At 32.9% G+C, this 24,747-nt stretch overlaps 1 protein-coding gene across 7 annotated transcripts in view; it reads left to right on the top strand.

Annotated features, from left to right (window-relative positions):
* LOC117566630 (teneurin-a) overlaps nt 1-24,747 on the top strand; it is a 219,781-nt gene that overhangs the window by 4,764 nt on the left and 190,270 nt on the right. For 3 of the 7 annotated variants that reach the window (XM_034246182.2, XM_034246190.2, XM_034246174.2), the window contains exons 2-3: nt 3,191-4,087; nt 6,863-6,935. In XM_034246182.2, coding sequence (XP_034102073.1) covers nt 3,191-4,087; nt 6,863-6,935 — 970 coding nt within the window. Of the gene's footprint in view, nt 1-3,190; nt 4,088-6,862; nt 6,936-22,204; nt 22,390-22,571; nt 23,060-24,747 lie in introns of those variants that run through there. The other 4 variants (XM_034246213.2, XM_034246197.2, XM_034246205.2 and 1 more) reach the window with 3 other exon arrangements.

Genomic DNA, 24,747 nt, shown 5'->3' with positions numbered 1-24,747 from the left:
GTTTCTCAACAACTCAAGCAATTAACAACGCTATCAACTAATCGCAAGAGTTTTATGAAATTTAAGCAATAGATACTTCCACAATCAATGATGAATCAACCCATCAATCAAATTAGAAATCAATTTAAGTCCTATGGCAGTCAAGTTACCCGCTCAAGCTTTCATTTTTCATAGGGTATCCGCTGGTTATTTACTGTCCACAAGCGAAGCATTCGCTTTTGTTTCGCCATCACACATTTGTTCCACGGATTTCAATTCGATTTCCATGCCATGCAACTAGACAAAAGGCTGATGCAGAATTCCAAAAACCCGAAACTGAAACTGAAACTGAAACTGAAACTATTGCTACAAAAAATTAAAGTACTAAAGTGCTTTATTCTTTGCTTGTTTTTTTTTTTTATAAATGTAATGAAAAGTTTAGAGCATTTAATTATAGCGATTGAAGACACGGATGGAGATTAAGTAACTCTGTGTGCTGTGGGCTTCAATTCAATTACGAGACGAAGAATGAGAATGAGAATGGGACGTGAGGGTGGCAACAGAGATGGTGGGGGAGTGTAGAGGGAGGGGGGAGTAAAGAGGGGCAGCTACTCTGAGAGTGAACGCCTAATCGAAGCATAAAACGCAAATCGCCGCCTGCTGCGCAAATTTTTATGTTCCCATTGCATTCGGTGTGCTTCCTCCCTCTCTCTCTCTCTCTCTTCTGTCTCTCTCTCTCTCACTCCCACTCGGTGTGTAGCTTTTATTGTCTGTTAATATTTAATGCAATTTACGATTCATTTTTTACAACCTCATAACTTTGGGTGCCCGTTGTTGGCAAATGCCACCGCTCTGGGGAGTGATTGTTGCTCTTTTCTCCCTCTCTCCCTCTCTCTCTCTCTCTCTCTCTGTCCCTCTCTGTCTCTTTCACTTTCAGTCTGTGGGCAAATCTCTGTTGGGACTTGCTGCTAAATCTAAATCTGTCAAGACCCCCGAGGGAGTTATTGAAAGGTCAACTAAACACGTAGTCTGCACTCGTCTCTGGCAATAGTTTATTTCATTTTGTGTCGAGTCTGGGAATGCATTAAAACGAGCAACGAAAGACCTGTTGAAAGCAATTCAACTGTCAGCATCCCATTGAATTTGTTGCTTTACATTCTTTTGCAATTGATATACGTTTTTGGGACTAAATATTAGAATAGAGGTTAAATGAAGCGAAAAATGAGAAACAAAGCAAATGGCACAAATGTTGAACTAAAAAACTAAACTAAACTTATTAAACCTGCACTAAATAATGCACTTTGTGGTACAACAAATAATGTTGAGTTCTATTTTCAACATTTTTTAATGATCGATAAAGTTTGTGCCGATGTTTTCTGAAAGGATATTTTAGACTTTTCTATTAATAAGTTGTTCCAAAAAGAGTCTAAAAAGTGTGTGTTCCTGCAATTATTATATTTTTGACTATTTAATAAAATATTTTAGAAATTTTGTACTCTTCCACTGAAAAGAAGATTTCAAAATCAAGATTTTGGTCTCTGAGTAAAGAATTTTAATCTATAAAGTGTGTCAAGCACACGGAAACATTCGATAGAATTTCAAGCTATTTTTTTTTTGTAAGAGAAAACTAAAAAGAAAGCTACCTGATGAACATACAAAAAAATACTACAATTAAAAAATAGAATACAAAATATACCAGATACAAAAAATCAACAGACCGATTGTGAGACACCCACTACCAAGTTTTAATAATAACAATTCTTTTAAACAGCATACTGAAAAAATACTAAAGTATACCAAAGTTGTTTGTTGTTGTTGTTCAAAATACACCGTAGACAACAAAATATACCAGATTGTTAACCAATCGTCTAAGACCAGACTCCAGCCACTATTATACCAAAATCTTTATTTGGTATGTCGATATACTATTTCATTCAAAATATACCATAGAGTCAAAAATATACTGAAGTCTTTGTGTGCTATATCAATATACTATTGCATTCAAAATCTATCATAGACTAAAAAATAAACCATTCTGTAAATTAGTATCTCAACCATACCAATATACGTAAATATCAAAATATACCAGATTATCAACCGATCTCTAACCAAACTCTTATTATATTGATAGACTATTACGTTGCAAATATACCGTAGCTTAGAAAATATACCATACTGTCCACCGATCAACTTAAAGCCGAATGCAGCTGCCATTTTCTTAAATAATATTACTTTATAATTTTTTTTTATGCAAATTATGCCATTTGAACTATTTGATTATTTAGTTAGCAATTAATTGTTGGGTAGAAGTGGAGAACTATCGATAGTTTCCATTAACTATCGACGATAGCAAGGAAAATCTATTGTCGATAGTTGACGATAGTGCAGTAAAAGAAAATAATTTAATTAGTTAAAAAAAAAAATTCCATATTTGTTTAAGGTATGAGAGTATAAAATTGGTTTTCCAATCTTTAGCTAAAAATAATAAATAATTATTATTGAAATATGATTTTTTATTTTTTAGGTTTACCTTAACTGCTATTTATATATTTATTTCAACCAATAATTTTGTATACCTATTTGAAATGATTTGTCCTATTTTGTTGAAGACCCAAAGAAATTTGAGAAAATATCGATCACTATCGACGATAGCGATTAGCCGCTATCGATAGTGGCCAACCATCGATAGTCCCGATAGTGCCATCGATAGTTCTCCACCTCTACTATAACATTCAAAATGTATCAGGTTGTCCATCAAAGCAACTAAGTTCTGATTGAAATATTACTTGCAATTCGAAATATACCATATTATTATAAAAATATACCAAATATACAATAATCCGAAAATGTGACATATATTGGTATACAATACATATATTGGTATACAATACAATAAAAATATACCATAATATTTAAAAAAAAATACATATACCAAATACACAAAAACATATCCTAAAATGTACTCGTAAACATAATTTGGTATTTCAATATACTATAACATTCAACATATACCAGAATATAAACCAGAATATAAACCAAAGCAACTAAGTTCTGACCGAAATAAACGTTTTACCCATATGCAATTTATGTTGAGTTTCAAATTCAGTTAGTAAAGTAATTACTAAAACTCAATATCCTTCTCTCTCTCTCTCTCTCTCTCTCTCTCCCTCTCTCTCTCTCTCTCTCTCTCTCTCTCTCTCTCTCTCTTTAGGCATGGAGCATTACAACTCGGACTGCGAGCCAGAATATTTGCGTCAGCGCAAACGCGACGCGCGTCGCAGCGAAGACAACAACCTCGAGGTGACTTATGCGCAGCCGCATCAGCAGCGTCCCTCTGCCGCTGCCGCTGTCGCTGCGACGTCATCGGGATCGCCGCTAAAGCTGGCAACGTTGTCGTCGAGCACAACAACAACGACAACAACAGGCAACCAGAAATATCAAACGAACGCGAATCTGGGACTTTTTCCCAATAGCAGCAGCAGCAGCAGCACGCTGGCAGCGACGTCAACGTCAGCAGCAGCAGCATCGACGCGCAGCACAAATCCCTTCCTCAACGCCAAGTACAACAGCACAATGGACGACGCTGCTTTGGAGTCAGGAGCAGCAACGTCAGCAACGTCAGCAGCAACGCCAAGCAGCGCTTATTTGCTGCCAGCGTCGGCGTCGTCGTCGACGGCAGCTTCGAGCAGCCAGCGCAGTCAGCGCAGCGGCGCCGCACGCAACACATTGAATCGATTGAGCGGCATGACAAGCTCCAGCAGCGGCACCTCCGCCCTCTCCGTCAATCGCAGCGATTCGTTGCGCGACAAAACACAACAATTGCTCGCTGCCGCTGCCGCCGTTGCAGCGACGTCGAAGCCAGCAGCAGCAGCAACCACGACGTCGACAGCGCTGCAGTTACAGCAGCAGCAGCAGAGCGATGATGGCGGCGGGCTGAGCAGCGGGGGAGAATCGGAACCGCCGCCAGAGCCAGCGCCGCCTGAGATTCCGCCACGCACTCAATCGCTGTTGATGTCCTTGCGCAAGCATTCCGACTACAAGCTCAAGTACGAGGAGAAGGGGGACCAAAAGCACGAGGAATTCATTCCGACCAGCCAACTCCAGAAGGGTGAGTACCATCTAAAGTATTACTAAAAGTACCAAATGTTTACACTCAAAAGTACAAGACTTAAAAGTACCAACAAAAGTACCAAGAGTACTAAGAGTACTAATAGGAAAAGTACTTAAATTAAAACTTTAAAGTACCAAAAAAACGTAGAGAAACTAACACTGGAAAGTACCGAAAGCAAGGGTTCGTAAGTTAAAACATTAAGTGACACATTAAGTGTACCAAATGTAACACTCAAAAGTTCAAGACTTAAAAGTACCAACAAAAGTACCAAGAGTACTAAGACGAAAAGTACCTAAATTAAAAAGTAAAAGTACAAAAAAAAAGTAGCGAAACTAGCACTGGAAAGTACCGAAAGCAAGGGTACGTGAATTAAAACATTAAGTGACACATTAAGTGTACCAAATGTAACACTCAAAAGTACAAGACTTAAAAGTACCAACAAAAGCACCAAAAGTAACACTGACAAGTACTAAGAGGAAAAGTACCTAAATGAAAACCTAAAAGTACCAAAAAAAGGTAGAGAAACTAACACTGAAAAGGACCGAAAGCAAAAGTACGTAAATTAAAACATTAAGTGACACATTAAGTGTACCAAATGTAACACTCAAAAGTACAAGACTTAAAAGTACCAACAAAAGCACCAAAAGTAACACTGACAAGTACTAAGAGGAAAAGTACCTAAATGAAAACCTAAAAGTACCAAAAAAAGGTAGCGAAACTAACACTGAAAAGGACCGAAAGCAAGGGTACGTAAATTAAAACATTAAGTGACACATTAAGTGTACTAAAAAGAAAATTACCTAAAATGAAGCTAAACAGTACCAAACAAACTACCGAGTCCGAAAAGTACTAAAAGAAAAACTTCGTAAATTAAAACATAAATTACCACTAAAAGTACCAAAAGTTACACTAATAAGTACGAAAATTAAAAGTACCTAAATTAAAAAGTAAAAGTACCAAGTAACATAGCTTAACTAACACTGAAAAGGATAAAAAAGAAAATTACCTAAATTGAAGCTAAATTGAAGCTAAACAATACCAAACAAAATACCGAGTCTAACACTGAAAAGTAACAATTGGAAAAGTTTTTAATAAAAACGTAAAAGTACCAAATAAAGTATCGAAACTTAAAGTAAAACATTCCGAACAAAGTACCGAAACTACTACTGAAAAGTATTAAGAGGATACCTAAATTAAAACGTAAAGGTACCAAATAAACTACCGAAACTAGCACTGAAAAGTACCAAAAGCAAAACTACGTAAATTATAACATAAAGTAACACTAAAAGTACCAATAGTAACTTTGAAAAGTGTAAAACTTAAAAGTACCAAAAGTAACACTCAAAAGTGCGAAAAAAGAAAAGTACCTAAATTAAAACGAAAAAGTACCAAACAAAATAGCGAAACTAACACTGGAAAGTACCAATAAGCAAATTACCAAAATTAAAGCTAAACAATACCAAACAAAATACCGAAACTAACACTTAAAAGTAGTAAAAGCAAAAGTGCCTAAATAAATTTTGAAGAGTACCTAAATTACAACTGAAAGTACTGAAAGCAAAAGTACCTAAAATGAAAACTTGAAAGTACCACACAATGTCACGAAGCTATCACTAAAAAGTATGCAAACTTAAAAGTATCAAACAAAGTACCGAAACTTACATTAACAAGTACTACAAGAAACATTATTTAAATTAAAACTTGAAAGTACCATACGAAACTAACACTGTAAAGTACCAAAAGGAAAAGTCCCTAAATCCACATTGAAAAGTACCTAAATAAACACTGAAAAGTACAATTCAAATGACAACATTGCATAGTAAAGCATGTAGAAATTATCAAATATAAATATATCAATCAATGAAATCATTGTTATTATTAAATCATTGATTACAAATTAATTTATAGCATAACGTAAATTTACAAGCGCTTGGCCTTTGACCAACATTAACAAGTAAAATGACTAAAAAGATGAGCACCTACAAAGTGTCAAACATAAAAGTACTTCAATGATAAATAAAAAGTACCACTAAAATGACTACAGTAAAAAGTACCCTACATGCAGAGTACTTGGAAAGTACCAACTAAAAATATACCATCCAATTGCAAATTTCCCTTTAAAAAAAGTCCCACCAAATGTCCTTCAGCAAAAGCTTAGCTTAGCTTAGCAACTTTTGGCACAAATGTTCAGCGCAAGCAGTTGTTAAACTTAACATTACAGCAAAATGTCAACTGCCTCAGCCATGTTAATGATTAACATAACAGCGCGTTGTGAAGTGCTAACATAACAGTGCGCTGTGAAACGGTAACATAACAGCGCGTTAATCTGTTAATGTCTTCAACTTCAACTGCAACTGTTAAGCAGTTGAACATTGTTCAAAGCTTTTCTTTCCTTCAACCAACGATTGAATAAAAAAAAATTGAACGTAGCCTGTATAAAGTTAATTAAAATTAGTTACTTAAATTTGAATATTAAAGTATTTAAAATAAAAATAATTACATCAATTCAACAAGATTTTATATTTATTTTACGCTACAATAAAATATAAAAAAAGAAATACATAAATAATATTAAATAATCAAAAAAAATAAAATAAAAATAATAAAATCCATAAATAAAATAAAATAAAATATTTGAAAATAAATTCAAAATATATGTATGAAGAAAATGAAATAATATTAGTAATACTAAATTTAAATATTAAATTCTTCAATGAAATGTCATTACTTATTTTATTTTATATTTGCTCTTTTCTTTTCATAATCTAATAGATTATATTATCAGCGATAATCTTCGCACAGTGGAGCAACAATTAAAACCCATTTCTCCAGGCGATTCTCAGGGGTAAGTGATGAACTCCATTTTAATTCTTAGATGTATTTCATAGAACTCGATTACTCGGTGTTGAGGCAGGGCTAAGTTTGTAAAATATAAATTAGAATTATTTAGGTATAGATATAAGAAATAATTTATCAACGTTAAGTATATTGCAATCTCTTATATTCACCTTAATAATATAAAAATTTCAGGGAGGCCAAACACAAGTTATTTTAAATTGTAATGAAATAAATAAACTGAACTTGTTGGAGACAAAAGTTCTGATCTATATAAAAAATTACAAAATAAGTGAAATATAAAAAAATAAGAAAAAATAATATTTTTCAAAATACTGAAATCCAAAAATTGTTTTTTCTTCTGGATTTTTAACATCACATAAAATCGATGTATCGATATATATATAAATTGAAAAAAAATATATTTCTTGATAAAATATATATTGAATTGATTTTAAAATTGTGTGAAAAAATATTATGATAAAACTTTCTTTACAAAATATGTGTGGGGAAAACCCTTCAAAAATTGCCTGGCAAATATTTTGAATATTGTATTTCAAAATATTGAAATTCTAAAATCCTAAAATGGTGAAATTCTCTCTCATATAATAAATTATTATTCGTTGGATATTGATTAAACTTTCTCTTTCATTTTTTTTAAAATTTATTACAATTATTGAAAACTCTTAAAAACAACTTCTAAAAAAATTCTTTAAAAAATTCTTAAGACATTGAAATATAAAAATTTGTCTTACTTGCATTGATTTTTCGGAAACTTTCTTTATAATATTCTTAAAAATATTATGAATATTTTCTTTCAAAATGTATTTAGTTTTAAATCTTTAACGAAAAAGCTGAAAATCGCTCCCATAAAAAGCATTATAATTCGTTGGATGTTGGGGAAACTTTCTTTATAAAATATGCTTGGAAATTGTCTTTCTAATATTACGATTATTTTCTATCTAAACACTTTAAAGATATCTAAAGATAGATGCGTTGAAAATAGTTGTGAAAATTGTTTTTGATTTGGCTTTTCTTTATTTTTAAATTGTGTTGAAAAAGTGTGTTTTTTTTGCTTTTTAAATACTTAAATTCAAAAATATGTGTTACTTTTTAATCTTTAACCAAAAAGATTAAATAAGGCCTTTTAAAATGTTTATTTGTTGGTGTTGAGGAAACTCTCTTTATAAAATTCATTGAAAATGGTTTCGCAAATATTACGATTATTATATTTCTAATCACTTTAAATATATCTACAGAAATGCATCATAAAAATTGATTATTATTCGTTGATGTTGAGGAAATTTCCTTTATAAATTATGACGATTATTTTATTTCAAAACACTTTAAAGATATCTAAAAGAAATGCTTTGAAAATAGTTGTGAATAGTTGTGTTTGGTTTGGTTTGAAATGCTAAGTCGAAAGATTCGTAGTGCTTTGTGGACTTTGGCAACCGCAGAAGCGCAGCAAAACGCCGTTGAATGCGCGTTATCTGTGGCATGTGGCATGTGGCAAGTGGCAAGTGGCATGTGGCAGGCAACAGGCAAGTTGTGTGTTTGCCACCGAAAACTGACCACAAAAAAAAAAGAGAGAGGAAGAAGCAGATTCAAAGATGGTGAGGCATGTGGCATGTGGCACGTTGCATGTTGCTGTTGTCGCTTTGCTCTCTAATCTGCGTGCGGCGCAGTCGAGGAGTTGTTGTTGTTGTTTTTCCTGTTGTCTCCGCTCCGCTTTGATGCTCGTGTTACGAATCTCGTGGGCGTGGCACTAGGGAGGGGGAGAGGGAGGGGAACTTGCAACGTTGCAGCAACAGCAGCAACAAAGTAAAGCGAGCCGCATGTTAACGGCAATTAAATCCGCAAATGGTTGCACATTGGCAGCAGCAACAGCAACAGCCACTTGCCTCCCCCCCTCCCCCTCTCTCCACTCTCTCTTCCCCTCACTCCCCCTTCCCCTTCTCCGCTCACTGTCTGTGCGAAACTCCATTGTAAAATCCACGACAGACGCCGCAGCAAAAGCCGCAGCAACAGCGACTCCCCCCAAAACTTCAAAATGGCTGCCACACGCACCCCTCAACCCCCTTCTCCCCCCTCCCCCTCTCTCTTGCAGCTGGCTGTTGTCCTCGGCCTGACGTTGGCAAAAGATGTCCGTAGCATTTTGTGGTTTTGTAAGCGGCTTTCGCTTCGCATTTTGTTTGCGCTTCTCATCGGTCATCCTCCCCCCTCCCCCTCCCCACCCCTTTTTCTTTCTCCCCTCCCTCTCTGCGTTGCACCTTGTGTGTGTGTGTTGGGCCTTTGGCTGCCACCTGCTGCGCACCGTCTACACAGAGAGAAAAGAATTTAGATTGCAGAAATGTTGATTGAAGATTCTTGATTTAAGTTTTTTTTCGATCTTGAAAAAAAAACAATCTTGAAATAAGAATTTTAGGTTGAACTAAAACTTAGATCAAGATTTGTATGCTTAATTTCCATTTCAACATTTATTTTGAGATTCAAATTTCGATGCAAGAATGTTTTTGGAAAATAGATTGCAAAATCTTGATTTAAGATTTTTTCGATTTAAAAAAAAAAACCATTTTAAAAAAAGATTTTTCGATTGAAACCATCTCAAATCAAGAGTTTTATGCTAAACTTCCATTTCAAAATTCAAGAAAAAGTTATTTTAAAATTGAAATCTTGATTGCTGATTGTTGAAATGTTGATTTACAATTTTTCGTTCTTAAAAAATATAATTTTGTTCATCTTTCGTAAAATGTTCTTTTCCTTTAAAATTAGAACCTAATTGCTGTTGTTGTTGTTGTTAGCTCAATTCATTTTCTATTTTTTGTTTTTTGGTTTTAAGCAATATAAATTTAATATTGTTTAATTTTAATTTTAAGTTTTAAATTCTTGATTCAATTTTAAGATATTTCGATTCTTGATAGATAAATAGATAATCTTCAGATTGTCTCATCTTCTCATTTGAGTCATAATCAATCTTATGTCTATATGTCTTGGTATAAAATTTTTCCATTCTTGAAAGATTAAAATAGTGAATTTCAAGATTGAGTTTCTTTGTAGAATTTCTATCTTAATTTCAGAATAAACCTTCTTGATTCTATTTTAACATCAAACAATCTTCATTCAAGATTTTTTTCTTGATTTTAGCACGTTTTTTCTTTCATAAAATATATTTTTGATATTTTTAATTACGCTTTAAAAATGTAATCTTGAGTTTGAAGAATGGCATTTTAATCTTGATTTAAGAATAAACCTCCGTAGTTAAATTTCTATTTAAGATTTGATTCTTGATGCTCTTGATGCTCGTTTTTTCTTTCAGTGTACATGTGCAGCAGCATAATTAAAGAACTCACTAGCAGATTACGTGGTTTTATCGCTACCCGATTCCCCTTTTGACCTCGTCTTTCTCTCTCTTTCACTCGCTGTCTCCCTCTCTCTTTCTTGGCATTGGATTTGCCTCAGGTTGCCTCTGAGTTGGCTGCTTCTTTAGCCTCTCATCTCGTCTCATTCTTCTCATTTAGCCAGCTTTTTCTCTTCTGCTTCTCTCGATTGTGTATTGAGTGTGTGTTAAGTGTGTGTGTGTGTCTGTGTGTGTGTTTACATAAGTATGTGTGCAGCTGCATCTGCGACTTTGCTTACTCAAAGGATTTCATGTGTAGCAAATTTTCTACATCAACGCCGCTAATGCACAGCTAATGATTTGTTCCTTGTGGCTAGAGGGAGACAGCAACAGTAGGGAGAATAGTGAGAGCGAGACAGAGATAGTTAGATAGTGGAAAGTGTGAAGGAAGTTGTGGGGTGGAGTCAAAGGGAATTTAAGTGCGGCTTGCAAACAACTGCTTCAACTTTTTGTTGTTCTCTCTCTCTCTCTCTCACTCGCACACACAACATAGCCCAGCTCATGCTGTCTCTTTCTTGCACACGCATAAACAATGTGAAGAAGACGAGAACACAACTAAAGCAGCGAATTTACAACTCGATCAATATCGATTAATTAACGTTACTATCGATAACTTCTCTCGATAACAGAAAACTTTTTATTTACTTGTAATTACTGCTTTTGCATTTGAGCTGCTGCTACAAACTAATTGAGGAGGCAAATTAAATTAGACTGTTGTTGTTATCGATACTATCGATAAATGTCAGCTACATTTTTATTTTGAATTAATTGAATTATTAATAATTTTATTTTCATTACAATTACCTAAAGAGCAAATAAATTAGAGAACTGCTTTACTGCTACTTAAACTTAAACTATAGTTGTTATCGAAACTATCGATAAATGCCATATATACATTTATATTTTATATAAATGAATGTCATTTTATTTATTGTTAGGTTTCAATAAAACTACTTTAATAGCAAATAAATGAATACAAATTTTTCACCGTCACTTAAAATAAAACTTGTTATCGAGACTATCGATAAATGTGTTCTACATTTTTATTATTAATTTATATCTTATTGCGATATCTTATTGCAAATAAACTAATAAAGTATTCCACTACGACTTAAAATGCATTTGTTATCGAAACTATCGATAACTGTCAAACAACTTTGCCACCGCAGACTATTTATCGAACAAAGCCTGACAAATTTTCAAACGCAGTCAGCTATTTCAAAAAAGTTATTTGCCGAATCGATTTGCAGTACTTTTAAAGTTCAACCAGAACTATCGATAGTAAACAGTGCTGCTAGTTTCCTCAAAATAATCGATTATTTTGACAATTAGCAGACTTATTTCTTTATATTTCGTTAAATCAAACAGCTATTAAAAGAGGAATTCATTAACTGATTTCCCATTAGCGACAACTATCGATAGTAAAAGGTAATAAGTCAAATTATAAGTAATAATCGATATAGCTAACGAGTTAATTTAACTACTTAATAACTAAGAATATTGTCTTAAGTCTAGAGCAACTTTTGTTAGCAGCATTTGAAGTTTGTAAGCGAAGAAAAAGGTGATCGATAGTTTTGTTCAATTAATGTTATCGATTAGTTTGTGTGCTGGCAGCTGCGGCATGTCAACTGCCAGGTGCTGTGGCATGCAACCGCAAGGGGGCACCTAGACGATGGGGGCGTTGGGGGCGTGGCAATCAGCAGCGTGCAAGCGACAGCCTAAGACATCGATTGACAGCGAGGCTAAAACTTAACACACACACACACACAGCTTCACATTTTGAGAGGAAGATGAAGAGAGGAGAAAGGGGGGAAAATGAAGGTGGGGAAGGAGACGAAGATGAGTCCTTTGCAGTGTCGTTGACAGTCGTCATGCGCAGCTACTTAGATGGACATAAAATTATGATTACAGCAAATACCACATGTCACAGCTAAAGGCACTGGTCGGGCACTGGGGCAAAAGGGAGTAGTTGCAAGCTGGAGAGAGAGAGAGAGAGAGAGCAACCCCCCGTCGACCCCCCTTCCACTGAATGCAGTCAATAACCGAGCCTCAGACTAACGACCATTGCCATGGATTACACTAAAAATATAACAGCAGCAAAAAAGCAAAAAAAAAACTGCGACAGCGAATAAAGTACTCGACTTGAAGATACCCTGTACTATAAACTATATAAAGAGCTGAACAAAAATTTTAGAAAATAATTCGATTAAATGAAGAAAAAATTAAAAAGAAATTTTCTACAATAAAGTTTCTTAATGGAACTGATATTTGCTTAACTTTAATAATAATTAAAATATAATATTAATAAAAATAAAAAATGAACGGAAATTAAATTACAAATTGTAATACAATAATGCTCAAAATATAACGTTTTATATATTAAAACGTTTTTTATAAGACTCTTTTGAGATGCTTTTATTAATCAAATTCAATAATTTGTTCATTTTTATGATATTCCCGTAACTTTAATTGTTATAAATTAAAATAAAAATAAAAAATTAGCAAAAATGAAATGAAATATTATAATATACAAACAAATAATAATAATTTTCATAACTAATGCAATGTAATAGTTATCAATAAAATGTAAATTTAAAAACTAACGAAAATTAAATTAAATATTACAATACATAAACAAATAATAACAAATAAAAACTTTCAATATTCTAAAACTTTTTTATAAACTTAGAAACAATATTAACCGATAATCAATCAATTTAATAATAAATTTCAATAATTTGTGACTTTAAAAGTTATAAATTACAATTAAAATAAACTTAAAACGGAAATTAAATAAAATATTATAAAACATAATAATTTCCGTAACTTTAATAGTTACAAATTCAAATTAAAATACAAATTTACGAATTTTGAATTAAATACTATATTACACAAAAGTGCTCAAGTAATATTTTTGAGTATACTAAAGAAATTTAAAATTTGTTAAAACTTTCTTAGCAAATATTTGTAATAATAAATTCCAGTTGTGCTCAAGAAATTTTGTACATTTCTTTATTGATTAAAGATATTTTGAATGCTTTTTTAGTTAGTCTCTAACAGATGTGAAACATTTTATATTACCATCAAAAAAATTCTTCCAAACAACTTAATTGTTTAATTCACTAAAAGAAAGAAATTCCGTAGAATGAAAATGATTTGAAATTGATATAAAATTCCAGCTTAAAATCGATAGATTTAAAATGAGTCGGATTTGGAATCCATATCGATCTAAAGCTATTCTTAAGTTTACCCCCCTTGGGATATGCTTTATTGTGTAGGGTATCATAAAAAACGAGGAAGAGAGAGAGGGAGAGGAGGAGGAAGAGCTGCAGAAGCGGCGACGAAAACGAATCCCAAAGTAATTCATTACAATAAGCTCACGAATGTGCCATAAAAATCGCGTGAGATAGACATAGAGTCCACGCTTCGTATACGTAATGTGGTAAGCATCGGAAAGGGAAGGGAAGGGAAGGGAAGAGGAGGGAAGAGCAAGAGAATTGTGTATGTGGAAAAGCATCTGCGGGCTAAGGATGAAAAGTGTCGCTGACATGAGAGAGACAGAGAGAGATAGAACGAGAGAGAGAGAGAGACAGGGTCGAGTAGTTGTCGGGCAAGTTAATACACTCTTCCAGATATATATCCCAACTGTATTCTATTTATATATCCATTTCCTTTCCTCGATTTCCTCTCTCTCTCTCTCTCTCTCTCTCTCCCTTCTCTCTCCTCTCGCTCGGCTCTTTTTGATTGAAAGCCTTGCACTCGAAGCATGAAATTGGCAATTCGAATCGTTTTAGCTGTAAACTTTCGTGCCTGCTTTCCACGAAACTGCAATTGTTATTGTCCTTGCCAGAGAGAGAGCGAGAGAGAGAGTGACAGAGAGAGAGAGAGAGCAACAAAACTGTCGATGGCCTAGCTTGTGGCATTAATAAGACATTTCTTTGGATTAGCCGACTTTTTTCTGTGTCTCGTTTATTTCGTTTTTTTGTGCTTCACTCGCTGAAATGGTTCATCGACTGTCAACTGACATTCAACTGTATTCGATTCGCATTCAATTCACATTCATTGCCACACATTACTATCGGAATAGCTAGCAATTAATTTCGCTAAAATTAATTGTCTTTTTTTATGAAATTTTCTTAATAAACTTCAGATTCAATTGAATTCAACTTAATTTGAATTTAATAAAAGTAGTTTGATGAATGGTTTTGCAAGCGTTTGAAGTTTAGTAAAAACTATCGATAGTAATCGATCGATTGGAAATTACAAAATATTCGATTATTTGGAAAATTAACAAATATTTACGCATTCACATATATTTACGCATTGAGTTTAGCTAAGCAAAACAGCTTTAAAAAACAGAGTTAATTAACTGACTTAAGTTTTGCAAGAACTATCGATAGTAAAAAGTAATAATGCAATTAATATTCTTTCATTCAGTTTAGAGCAACTAAATTTAATTGTGTGATTGTATATCACTTCTTTAATAAATTTCAGTTTAATTCAACTTAATTTAATGGATTTGCAAGCATATGAAGTTTAGTAAAAACTATCGATAGTAAACTATCAATAACAAATTAAGAAATATTCGATTATTTGGACAATTAACAGACTTATTTTCACTGATATTTGCGCACAGTGTTTCGCTAAACAAAACAGCTTTAAAAACAGAGTTAATTAACTGATTTAAGATGTGTAGAAACTATCGATAGTAAACAGTAATAATTTAATTAATATCCTTTCCTTCACTTAAGAGCAACCAAATTTAATTTTATCTTATCAGACTCTTTTCAAGAACACTTTTAGCGTTATATTTCTCTAAGTCAAACAACTATTAAAAAATTAATTAATTAACTGGTTAAAGATTTGCGAAAACTATCGATATTACTATCGTAATAATTTATATTATAACTATTTCTTAATAAATACAGCTAGAGTGATATTTTAACTACTACTTTAGAATGTATCTTTTCATGAAATTTCTTAAATAAATTTCAAATTCAATTGATTTCTATTAAACACAAACTTTTTACCAAATGGATCTAAACTCTTGCAGTTTGAAGTTTTACAAAAACTATCGCTGCAAATTTTTATGAAATTTTCGATTATTTTTGACAATTATGAGGATTCCTTTTAGGGATATTTAAGCATTTAGTTTTTCTTAATCAAAAAACTATTAACAATAGAATTGGTTTACTGATTTAAGATTTGCAAAAACTATCGATAGTAAACATCAATAATTTCAATTATTGCTACTTCTTTGTAGTTATATCTGCAAAAATACTTTAACTACTTAATCATTAAGCTTGGCTTATAGTTTAATAAGGATTACTGAGTTTTTTTCTACTTTCGTTTTTCGTTTACCATATTGTTATTTGTTGTTGTTATTTATTATTGATATTTCTAAAATATAATATATATATATTTTTTTAAATTATTACGTATTTTAATACTTATTTTGTTTTTTGCTGCCCGTTAAATTGATTTATGTTTTGTTTGATTTGTTGTTTCTGTTGTTTGTTTTTTAGAAACGCCTCCGTAATGTAATTTTTTTTTGTAAATCTTTTTTTTTTGGGTTGGGGAATTAAAATATCGTAAGATATTTCTTTTCAGTTGAAAATATCATTGGCAGCTCGTTAACGGTTGAAAGCCGAAGTTGCAAGTTGAGTTTGTTGTTGTTGCTGTGGAAGTTGCGAAGGCGGCAGAAGGCAAACAGCAGGCGAAGAAGATTCACGCTGACAGCTGAAGATGTATGATGGAAATTAATAAAAACAAGCGTAAACACTTAAAAGGCGCTCCTTCCTCTTGCTTTTGAGTGACTCAATCGACTTCAACTCTTCTTCCTTTCTCTTTCTCGCTCTCTCTCTTTCTATCTTTCTTTGTCTACTCACCTTTCGAATCCGTTGACTCAATTGTCTGTGGAGTAATTGAAAACAATCATTAAGAACAGCAAAAAAAAATAAAAGAAAAATTTATACTGAGACTTAGGAACAGCAATCGCTCCCTCTCTCTTTCTCCCTCTCTCTCTCTCTCTCGCTTTATGTGTATCACTTAATTATAACTGTACACACATCCATAGTTTGTATTTCAACTCTGTGGGATACTCGCAAACACTTCGTACATTTGATCGTCTCACTTTCAGAAAAATACTCTAAAAGAGCATGATCAAAATGTGGTAGAGATGAAAATGTTTAAACTATTCTTTCTTAAATTATATATCAAATATGGTTTGATGATAATCAATTTGAAAAACAATTATTTTAAAAGTATTTATTTGATAAATACATAAAACTTGAATTAAGATTTTAAAACGCTAAAGTTTCATTCAACCAAGTAAGATAACTGCAAATTAAGGCGGTATAATTCTTAAAATATACCGAGTAATATACCGCAAAAATACTTAAATATACTAAATGATATTTTCGGTATATTAATACAGTATTGCATTAGAAATATACCATTGAGTGAAAAATATACCAAAGAGTGCAAAATATACCAGATTTGCAACCAAAGCAACCACAAAAAGTAGGCGTGAGATCTCAGCCAAATTTTTAGGAATTATAAAAACTAACTTATTTATTTTTTATGTATTTTTTGTAAATTTGGTAGCTTGTGTTTTATAAGTCTCTTAAGATAATGATCTAGACACAGGCAGAATATTCAGTGAATAAGCGACTTGGATTTAAATTCTGTTGAATAAGGAAAACTTCAATAATTTGTTTAAAATTTTAAGTTTATTTTATTATCATTGACTTATAAATAAAGTGACACGATTCAAATGCGATTTCCACAACAGAATCATGTACTTTTCCATTTTCAATTAAAAGAGGATAAAGTACGGGGTATCTTTCTGTCGAGTATACTCGACAAAGTTCTCGCTTTGCTTAACGTGATTAAAGGAGTTTTGTTGGGCTTCTTCTTCTTCTTCATCGTTGTAGTCTAGCTGAGTCGACTGCGATGTTTCTTTCCGCATTGAAAGAGGATAAATAATAGTACAGGGTCTCTTGCTGTCGACTATGCTCTCTTCTCCTTCTTCTACTTCTACTTCTTCATCTTCATCTTCCTCTTCTTCTACATCTAAATCAACATCGATTCCTCCTCTCTGCATTAAAAGAATATAAAATACAGGGTCTCTTGCTGTCGAGTATACTTTTACTTCTTTAAAGGAGATTAATTCTTCTTCTTCCTCTTCTTCTTTTTCATCTTCCTCTTCTTCTACATCTAAATCAACAGTGATGCTCTTCTCCGCATTAAAAAAAATATAAAATACAGGGTCTCTTGCTGTCGAGTATGCTCTCTTCTTCTTCTACTTCTTCTTCTTCGTCTTCTTCTTCTTCTTCTTTTTCTTCTTCCTCTTCTTCTTCTTTATCTAAATCAACATCGATTTCTCTTCTCCGCATTAAAAGAATATAAAGAACAGGGTCTCTTGCTGTCGAGTATGCTCTTTAGCTATGTTTCTCGCATTGCTCGCGCACTTCATTAAAGGAGTTTTTTTGTGTTTCTTCTTCTTCTTCTTCTTCGGCGTCCAACTGCGTCGACTGCGATGCTCCCCTCCGTATTATTTATTTCTTTATTAATTATTTTTGGTGCCCTTTCAACTTGTTGCTCTATCAACACACAAACTCGGGATTCAGTTTCAATCTGATTTGCATAATTCTTGAGTTCTTTGATAGCCTCGACTTTTCGTATTTTGTATTCGCAATTAGCTAAAGTAATTCTCTCCCTCTCTCTCCCTCTCTCTCTCTCTCTGGAGTGGTCTCAATTCTCTCGATTCTCGTGTAATTATCTTCAATTGTTTAATCGCCCACTGATTTGGCTTAATTACAGACAAATTAGCCAGGCAGCAAATTGAAATTGAATTTGCAACAGTTGTGGGAAAATGGAGAAACAAATAAAAAAAAGAAAGAAAAAAGTTGCATTCAACTTGCAATTTTCAATTGAACTTTATCGATTTTTAATTGCTGCGCAAAATTGAAAGCCAAATTGAAAAGAAGCAACAACAAAAAATAAAAAAATCAACTGCTAAAATTATGCTTATTTAATGCTTCAATTCAGCATATTAAAAATTGCATTTTGCATTTTGCAGTTTCAGTTTTCTTCTTCCCAATTGAAGCCAATTGAATTGAACTGTAAATTGTTCAATCATTAAAAAAATTAAAACAAAATTCATAAAGTTTCAACAGAATTTTATTTCAATTAAATTTTGCCTCTTTAAATTATTTTGATAAATATTCAAATTTGATATTTTGAAGCAAAAAATTGTAAACCATATTTTAAATTAAATTTGAAATAAATTATGAAAGTGAATTAATTGAAATAAATTACACAGCATGATTAAATAATGGCATTAAAATTAAAATTAAAAAAAAAACAAATTTAAATTTAAATTAAAAAAAAATGTTAACTAAAAAAATTAATTTAATTCAAAAATAAAAATTTCAATTTAAAATTGAATCTCTAAGAACCAAATTTAAATTTAAAACAAAAATTTAAATTTTGAAAACCACATTTAAATTTAAAAAATAAAATTACAATTTTTTAAAATCAGTTTTAAAATAAAATTACAATTTTGAAAACCACATTTAAATTTAATTATAATATTTAAAATTTAAAAATAAAAATGAAAACATAAAAAACAAATTTAATTTAAAAAATGGAAAACAAATTTTAAAAACCACATTAATTTCAAAATTAAATTTTTTTAAAATTTAATTTAAAACGGTTTCGATACATTTAATACATTCATAAATACAATCTTAAAACTAAAATAAAACGTATTTTTAAATGAATAAATAGAAATTATAAATAAAAATTAAATAGTAATCAAATTTGTATTCAAAGTCAAATTAAACATTAAAAATTATTTTCAAATAAAAATTTAAAAAACAAAATTAAATTGCTTCATAAATGTATGAAATTTAGAAAAATATATAATTCTGTTTTTAATTAAAAAAAAAACATTTCTACTTTTCAAAAAAGAACAGAATATTTAAGAAAACTGAAATACAGAATTTAAGAATTTAAAAATCTTACAAATTATCTGAAATTTTGAAGTTTTTTTTTTGTAAAATATTTATTTATTTTTATGAATTCCCTAGAAATCACATTCAACGTTTTCGATTTGAATTGTGTTTTCAATCTGATCTCATCTCAATTAATTAAAAGTAATGTATAGCCTGAAAAAGTTTCACTTGCGTACACACACACACACACACACACACACACACACACACACACACACACACACTCACACACACACACACACACACACACACACACACACACACACACACACACACACACACACGCACACGAACACATTCTCATGTGCACATAAATCATATCATATCATACTATCATTTTACCAAAAACAAATGTTAACAACAACAGCAAACAACGAACAAGAACAACAACAAGCAGAACAAGAACAAGCAATAACAACAACAACAACAACAGCAATGCGGGCCCACGCAGCAAATAGCAGAGATGGAGGAGGAGGAGAGAGAAAGAATAAACACAACAGATCTTTGAGCCCGAGACCTCAAGTGGCGCTGAGAGCTGGCGCTCAAGTGGTGCACACACACACACACACACACACATACACGCACGCCCAGAGTCACGCACGCAGCACACAAATGAAGAGAGAGCATCACACACAGTCCAAGAGAGAGAGAGTGGGAGTGAATGATGACAGTGCGCTGTAAGTGAGACAGAGACAATGGCATATAGGAATTGGGAGAGAGAGTGAATGCAGGGAACCCATCGCTCATGTGAAATTCATAAATTCACGCCGCAGACATCGGAAGATGACGACGACGCAATTAATCTGCCTGCTGCCAGCGCAGTCAACGTTGCGCTGCTTGCCTTTTCGGCCTTCTGCGTCGGCGCGCAGCTGTTGACAACTGCGCTGTCGCCGCCCGCTGCGTCCGTTGATTGACCTTATTATTATTTCTTGCTGTTCTTCGTTTCCATATGTGTGTGTGTGTGTGTGTGTGTTGTAACTGTTTATCGATGACAAGCAGACCAACTGCAGTTTTTGGCACTTCGGGTGGTGTGAGAGAGGGAGACAGGAAGACAGACAAACAGATGAGGTGTCAAATTACGTCTTGAGTTTGCACTCGCTCTGTCTCTTTCTGGCTTACGTTTATGACTGTCATTTATAAGACATGAATTACTCAATTAATCTTGATAAGAAGCGAGGCGCGTCTGCAAAACCAGAGATGACACTTTGAGAGGATATTTATAAACACAAAAATACAACTAGTAAATTATTAAGACTTAAAAGAAAAGCTAATTCATTGCAATCATTTATACATACATACATTTATTTTTAAATTTATATATTTCAATATTATAGCACTAAATGTTATCTGTTATACACTTGCCAATATCCTCAACAAGTTGTTACCGAATTTCGCCAATTTAGTCAATTTCGCAACCTTCTTCTACCGATGCTCTGCATTCGTATAAGAGTTACATTCGCCATAAACTGTCACTGTTATACGCTGCTGCAGTTGCTCTCTTAAAATGCTGGCTCAAAGAGAGCGTCGTTAACAGTTGATGCTGCTGTTATTACATAAAAATGTTAGCTATTGTTTTTCGCCAGTTATAAACATAACAAATTATGCAGACACAAGTTCAATTTTGCCATATAAGAAGAATAAACTATCTTGGCAAAAATCAGTACAAATAAAGTAAAGCAAATAACGAAAAACTGACAATAAGACAAACAAATTGATCGTATTGAATGTGTTAATATTAATGAAGATTTTGATTGCCAGCAATCTTTTGTTATTTTCGTTATTTAATTAAACGCAATTAATTAAGCCAACAACTGTTATACGCAGCGAGTCGTAAACAACATGAAACAGCTGTTTGACAGCATCGCAACAACAGAAACCTGTGGCCGCTAACAGCGCTCCTTGGCTGTCCTGTAAACGTATAACAGTCACGTGGGTGAGAGAGCGACACAGCGAGAGAGTAAGAAATTAAGAGAGAGATTGAGTCAGAGAGCGGCAAGAGTGCAATGTAAAATCCTCACTGTTAGCTAACATTGCACATGTTAAGTAAATTATGCTGTGGCTAAAAAGTAACGCAACTTATAACGCAATAACAAATGACAAAAATCGTTGAAATTGCAGTCGAATAAATGCGTAAAAATTACAAAAAAATTCAAATAAGATTCTTAGACATACATTAGTAGCTCAAATAAATGAATTGAATGGAATTTGAAAAGAAAGTAAATAATGTTTGAAACATATCATTAAAATTGCTAAGCACATTTATCTATTTAAAACATTTAAAGTTTATTTCGTTGCCAATTTAATTTTGCTAAAATTTAATTCAATATTTTGATAAGCATATTGCTGAGTTTTTACAGCTTTCGCAGTTAACAGCGTTGACCGCAGTTAACAGCGGCAGCATCATCAATGTAATCAAGTTCAGTTACAGAGGCTGCGAGAGCCACCCGCATGCTGTTGTGTTGTGTTGTTGTTTTTATATTCTTTTACATCTGCCCTCAGCAGGCGAGAGAGAGCGCAAGCAAGTGAGAGAGAGAGCGGCACACACTTTGCACTCGGCTTGCCTTGCATTTGTGCTTGCTTGCTTGCAATATGTACGCGCGCTCTCTCCCTACACATATTTCTTTTTGGTTGCGCTCTCACGCGCTCGCCCGCTCTCTTAATGCTGAAAGGCTAAGCCAACAACATTCGACGGCGGCGGCGGCGAGACAGACAGACACGCCGGCTCCGGCAGACGGACAGAGACAGAGACAGCAGCAGTCAGGCAGGCAGGCAGGCAGTCAGGCAAGCTGGCAAGCAAGGCAGGCTGTGTCAGGCAGGCAATGGTAAAAGGCAAAGGCAAAGGCAAACAGCAGCAGGCAGGCACGCGTTTAGTTCTGTTCGAATCGTTGAAGCGTTTGGACACGTTGTCGGTGCGTGTTCTCATTGTTCTCGTTTCGTTTCGTTTCGTGTGTGTCGCGCATTTAATCGTCATAATCAGCGCGTTTACCGTTCCCGTTGCGTTGCGTGTCTATGCGTGAGTGCGTGTGTGTGTATGAGTTGCGTGTGTATGTTTTTTTTTGCATGCTTGAGTTTGCCTGTCTTTTCTGTGTGTGTGTGTGAGACGCGCTTTTACAGCATCCCAGCAGCAAACAACAACAACATCAACAACAGCATATAAATATTATTATTGCATTCTTTTCGTTATCACAACTTCTTCATTATTTTTTTGCCATATTTTTTTTTCAAGTGCAAGCAACAACAACAAAAACGACATACGAAAAAAAAGTAAAATCAAGCAAAACAACAGCAAGAGCAGCTCAAGCCAAATGAAATAAATGAAATAAATCAAAAAAGACTTGCGAATAAAGATAAATGTCAAATTGTTGAGCAAAATATATATGTATATATTTGTTGGTGTCGCAAAAGTGTCGCGAAAGTGAAAAATACAAACAACAACAACTACAACCACAATTTTTGGATATTCTATTGCCGCCGCAACAACAACAACAACTAACTGCGAATAGAAGGAGAAGCAGAAGGAGACACTGCAAAGTAACTGCAGTTTGCGTTTTTTTTTTTGTCGTTGCTTTGTTGGTTGCCTGTTTGCCAAGTGCAGCGCCGCTTTGGCGGCGGCAGCGCAGCAGCGACTGCATCATTCATCGAGGACTGCGGACTGCGGACAGCGACTGAGGCAGCGACGTCGCCGCGAACCACAAAAGAAAACGCAACACAAATGTAGGTCAAACTATATTATATACTCTTATCTATACAATCTACACACACACACATATACAATAATATACAAAATTGTATGTGTGTGTCTGTGTTTGTGTATTTTACAATCTATCAACCGTATCCTTTTTTTTTCCAACGCTCTTCGTACGTTCATTCTTTTGGGTGTTGTTGTTATCATTAACTCTGCTGCGTCAAGCAAAAGCAGGCAAAAACATTTCTAACGTCATCTCAAAGACAACTCTTTTACTTTGTTTTTGTTTTTCTTTTTCACTTTTTCACTTGTTTTCGGTGACATTTCAATTTGGGGGTGTTTTTTTTTTTTCTTTTTGGGCAATTGCGATTTGCATTTGGGAATTTCCTTGCGTGTGAAATTTAAAAGGTGAATTTTAGCATATGCGTAAAATGATTTTCAAACTCGCTTTTCGCTCTAATAAACTTTTATAAAATTTGTGCAAAATTGTTGCAGTGTTCATGAAATACCGAAACTGAATTAATTAAGTATTAAAGAAGCGGTGCAAATTCAATTTCAATTCATACAAATGAAAACTAATTTGGAATTTAGTTGGCAACATTTCTGTGCAGCAATTATTTTCTCTTTTTTCTTTGTACTTTGTTGCTTTCGGTTAGTTATTAATCGAAAATGGGAATTTTAGAAGTAAAGCAATTCCAAATTTATGAAATATTTTCTTAGTGTAAAGCAATTGATTTGTTTCTTAGATAATTCGCAATGTTCTTGAGATGAGTAATAAATATAGTATAGTAATATTATATTATTATCAATCAATTTCCTTATCAGCATTCACTTAATCGCAAAAAGTTCAAGTTCAAGAAAGTATTTTTTTAAATGTTGATTGCAAATCAATTAATTAACGATTAAAAAAATAATGTGTCAAGTCAAAATGTTAATTTGAGTTCAATTCGATTCAAACGAATTAAAGTTCAGAGTTCTTTGTGCAAAAATGATAACAAACTAAAGATAAGCATTATTTTGTTTCTCTCAAAAAGGAAAATACAGAAATGAGAAAAAGTAAATAAAGTTTGTCGCAAGCAAAATGGAAAATAACAAAGAGCAGGGAATTGAAAAGAAAAAGCAACACGAAATAAACGGAAAATGGAAAATTGTATTGCAGATGAGACAAAATAAAGAGATGCGTGTATTAAAGTGAAAAAAGTAAATGGGAAACTTACAAGGAAAAAGCTTAGAAATAATAATGTGAAAGAAAAATAATGAAATAAAGGTAAATAAAGGAGAAAAAAATGTTTGAATTTGGAAAAATATTTAAAACATCTAAAGTTTAAAAATTTATAAAAAGAACAACTAAATTAAAAACTTACAATGAAAAAACATAGAAAAGTAATGTGATAAGTGAACAAAAAAAAAAAAAAACAAAATGAAATAAAGCTAAATAGAAGACAAAAAAATGCTTTAAATTTGGAGAAATATTTTAAACATTATCTAAAGCTTAAAAATTTATGGAAAAAAGTAATTGGAAAACTTAGAAAAAGCATATAAAAGTAATGTGATAATGTGAATAAAAGAAAAATAATGAAATAAAGGTAAATAGAAGGAGAAAAAATGTTAGAATTTCGAGAAATATTTTAAACATTATCTCTTCAAGTTTATAAATTGCGAAATTTAGCAAACAACAATCTGAAAACATTTCTTATTAATTAGCTAAGAAAAAGAG

Source organism: Drosophila albomicans, chromosome X, assembly GCF_009650485.2.
Source record: "Drosophila albomicans strain 15112-1751.03 chromosome X, ASM965048v2, whole genome shotgun sequence".
NCBI lineage: Eukaryota > Metazoa > Arthropoda > Insecta > Diptera > Drosophilidae > Drosophila > Drosophila albomicans.
This window is presented reverse-complemented; position numbering and strand designations above follow the sequence as displayed.